The following is a 4,224-nucleotide window of genomic DNA, read 5'->3' as shown; positions in this document are numbered from 1 at the left end:
CAGGGTAGAAGTCCAGGGTGAGGTTGTAGACAGGGTAGAAGTCCAGGGGTTGAATCAGGCTAATAAAGTGGGGGACAGTTTTCATGCCGTTTCTGAGAAGGGTTGGATATTTTTCTGAGGATTCTACACAGAATTCTTTTTCTGACTGTGGTGTGTGAATCTTTGAGTGTTGGTGCCCGCAGAGGCCAGAAGACTTCTTTCTTCCTTGAGATGGTTCTGGCACCGCCTTGTCATTCTCATGGATTAGCATCCCCACGAGGGCAGAGGGGGGTTTTCCTACAGGGTTTTATTCTCTCAGTTGGCATCAAGGAAAGAAGCAGGGGTTGCCTGTTCTCTGCCTTCTGTGGGAGCAAAGGGTCTGATGGAGGGGGGAACTGGCCATCTCCTCGAGTGAGGAGGGGGGCGCCTGTGCCTTTGCAACTTCAGTTATTCATGGGACTGTAGGGAAGATGCCCCGTGCTGCTGTGGAAAGGTGTAGGAAGTGTTTCTGTCTTCTACCTCACAGTCAGGGTAAGTGTTGAAGGGGCTGAGCAGGCCTAGGGAAGAGTCTTGTTGTTTGGCCTGACTTCGGTCACCTGCAACAATTCGAACTTTATAGTTTACTTATATATTTGTTTTTATAGCAGTGTTCAACATCGCAGGGATCATGCTGATAAAGTGTGTTTGCAATGCTATTATGAAGGAATGGTGCCCGCATTCCTCTCCTGGGAAACATAAGCACAGCCTTTCTTTCCTTTTCATTTTTAAAAATAATTCTCTTGTGACCTGTAAAATCATCAGGGCTATAATGACTTCGTAAATCATCAGGACTCCATTCTTCAGGATCCAGGGGAGGAATGTATTCCTCCTCATGGGTTAGATGCCAGTGCCTTGGAGAATTGGTGTTTAGATGGATTCCCACCAGGGGCAGCCCTATAGGTTCGGGTAGCTGTTGTAGCAATGCCGTCCAGCAGTAACCATGACTTGCACTTTCTAACTCCTATTCCTGTGGCTTAGGAGGCATCTGGAAGTTTCTTTGTTTCTCTCAGGCACAGGGATTCTGGGATGGTGTGTAGCTCCAGGTGGAGCCCTTGCCCAGCAGTTGTAGGGAGAGAGAGAGAGGAGTGGGTTGGGCACGAGAGTGTACAGTGTTACAGTGACCAGCGAGCTCTCCTGTGTCTCTCCTTGTCCACAAGAAAATGTTTCATCACCTTCTTCTTTCCCCTTGCGACTGAGCTGTGTCTTAGCCATGGGTACAGCGCTGGCCCCATGTCCACCAGGGAACCCAAATGTGGGGTGGCTTAGAGACAGCAGCACGGATGCCTCCTGCTCACTGGTCTCCTGCTGCTTGCACCGTCTTACAGAGTGTCTTACCCATGCAGGCCGTGTGCTCCCTGTGTGTGCTGGCCCCAGAGGCTGGCATGTTACAACCTGTCCTTTTCTGACACTCTGGGCATATGCGGGAAGAAGACCAAGTCATTTCTGGTGTTTTTTTCCCTAGGTATGAGCACATCCTCATGGAGCCTGACCCAGTTCCCGCCTATGCTCTGAAGCTGCTCGTTGCCATGACGGAACATAACGAGGCTTTCACCAGGTATGGGAGGCCAGCACCGCAGCTGCCAAGGGGCACTCTCCAGGTCCCCTGCATTGTGCTGTCATCGCTGACGCTATCTTGGCCCGAACTGATGTGTTCTAACCCCTTGAGTTTGTACCACACGGAATGGGTGACTCTTCAAAGCGATGAAGCTGGGACTTGGGGTGAAGGCTCAGAGGACCTGAGTTAGGATCCTGGAAGGCATGTACAGTGTCTGTTGTGCTGGCACTCCTAGGGCCGGGAGAAGTCCCTGGAAGCCGGCAGGCTGGCTAGCCCTGTATCCACCTGGAAAGACAGCAAAGAGACCCTGCTGCAAAGCAAGGCAGCAGAGGCCGAGACACGCTGAGGTTGTCTTCTGAATGATACGTGTGGTGTAGTACATGCGTGGCGTATGCGGTATGAGCACACTGGCACACGCACAAGAGCTCATGCACATTTCTTATATACATACACAACCCAAAAGATAATCTTTAAAGGTTAAAAACAAAAACAAACAAAAATCCCTCAATAGACAACAGCATTTTTCTGTGTGTATGGTGGTTTTTGTTTTTTGAGACAAGGTCTCACTCTGTGGGGGAGGCTGGCCTCTAATTCACTGTGTTCCCCAGGCTGGCATCAAACTGGCACCAATCCTGCCTGCAGGCATGTCCGGACCACATGGTCTTAAATGTCAGGGTGCCCTTCTCTGCAGTGAAGGGGCCATTGCATCTTGGTTGGATTTGTTGGTGTTTTGCTACCATCTGATGTAGCCAATGTGACTTCTAGCTGTGGGGAGCTTTCAGGCTGTAAGGAGCTCTGCAGATAAGCCTCGCTTTCTTAGGGATTTGATTCTGTAGGGCACAGTGTGTAACTCATGATACACAGTCATGACCACCCAGGGTGCACCAAGCCTGCACTCTTTTCCTTTCTGCATTTTGAAGCTGCGAACCCACAATCTTTAGACCCTGTGGTCAGTCCTCTCTTCCTAAATGGCTTTAATTCTGAAGTTTCTCCCAACAGCCATGGAGCTGAATGGAGATTCAGGCCTGGTGTTCTCAGACGTTTCAAAGTCAGCTTCATCTGTCAGTGTGCCTTAACTTGGAGTCGCCTGGGAAGGGGGACTGTCAGTTGAGCACTTGCCTTCATTGTACTAGCCCGCAGCTGTATCTGTGGGCATTTCTTGACGGCTAATTGATGTAGGAGGTCTCAGCCCACCATGAGCAGAGCCATCCCCAGCAGATGGCCTGGGCGGTAGAGAGGTAGCTAAGCAAGCGGTGTGTGGCATCTTCCTGTGGTTTCTGCTCCAAGCTCCTGCCTGAGCTCCCGCCCTGGCTCCCCTCCTTGAGGAGGTGCTTTGGCCATGGTGTTTGTCAGTAGCAGGAGACAGGACAAGAGCGTCCTGCTGCTGTCCTTCCATGTTCTTGAGCTTCTGCCATCACGTTCACTGCTTTCCTCTTCTGTGATGGGACCACGATGTGCCAGGCACACGCTCTGGCACCGAGCTGCACGCATCGCTGTTTGCATCAACCAGAGGCTCTCCTGTTCTGCAGGCTGACCTCAGACTCACCTGCTGCCGTGTCTGGCTCTTCAGTGGCAGGTGTTCTGGACCCCATTTCTTCCATTGCCCTAGAGAAGCAGGAATACAGCGAGCCTCCACAGAACCTGCTCATTTTGACAGTGATTCCATCTAGACTGGGAAGTGAGCTCACTGTAGTTTCCCCCACACGTTTTAAGAACAGGATTCAGTGGACTGCATGTTAGAAGCTTCAACCTGAACCAGCATTAGAGTGTGTTATCTCTGTCGTCAGTCCTAACAGTGAAGCCACAAGGTTCTCTGTGCACTTGGAATTTGGGGTATGATCATCCTGGACGGCTGTGCTGGCATTAGCTACATCCACATCCTCAGGGAGACGTGTGTGTTCTGAAGTGTTGTAGCTTTGCCTTGTGGTCATCTCTTTTGTAAAATTTAGGCTGTCTTTCCATGTTCTTTTTGAAAATTGATTTTTTTTTTATCAGAACACCTTGGAGCTCTTTAAGTACCTTTGTGTATTTGTATTCTGGGTGATGTCTTTGCTAAACTATGTAGACATCAGATTTCAGTTTATTTAGCATTCACCCAACTACTCATAATACTGGATCTTTTCAGTTTTTATTCCCTACGTCTAATTAAAAATAAAAGAGCTACATTGCAGGCTGGGAATAGTGGCATTCTGGAGGCTTCCAGGGCAGCCTGGTCTATAGAGTGAATTCCAAAAGAAAAAGAGAAAAACTTGAGCATTGCACAACCAAAACCAAGTTGGGGAGGAAAGGGTCTATTTACACTCACACATCACTGTTCATCAGTGGAGGAAGTCAGGGCAGGAACCTGGAGGCAGAGCTGATGCAGAGACCATGGAGGCGACTGCTTATTGGCTTGCTCATTGAATTTGTTCAGTCTCCTTTCTTATAGCACTCAGGACCACCAGCCCAGGGATGGCACCACCTGCAATGGGCTGGGCCCTCCCCCATCAATCACTAACTAAGAAAATGCCTTAAAGCCTGATCTTTTTTGTTGTTGTTGTTGTTATCCAGTCTTCAAGCTATCATTTTTTTTTAAATTTATTTATTTATTAAGGATTTCTGCCTCCTCCCCGCCACCGCCTCCCATTTCCCTCCCCCTCCCCCGATCAAGT

The 4,224-nt window shown here is 49.4% G+C and overlaps 1 protein-coding gene across 1 annotated transcript in view; it reads left to right on the top strand.

The window, feature by feature from the left end:
* The window catches only part of Ulk4 (unc-51 like kinase 4), a 288,608-nt gene that overhangs the window by 108,949 nt on the left and 175,435 nt on the right, over window positions 1-4,224 (top strand). The window contains exon 32 of the mRNA XM_026779110.1: window positions 1,481-1,573. Within this exon, the coding sequence (XP_026634911.1) occupies window positions 1,481-1,573 (93 nt within the window). The remainder of the gene's footprint in view (window positions 1-1,480; window positions 1,574-4,224) is intronic.

The sequence above is a fragment of the Microtus ochrogaster genome, chromosome 5 (genome assembly GCF_000317375.1).
Source record: "Microtus ochrogaster isolate Prairie Vole_2 chromosome 5, MicOch1.0, whole genome shotgun sequence".
In the NCBI taxonomy this organism is placed as follows: domain Eukaryota; kingdom Metazoa; phylum Chordata; class Mammalia; order Rodentia; family Cricetidae; genus Microtus; species Microtus ochrogaster.
This window is presented reverse-complemented; position numbering and strand designations above follow the sequence as displayed.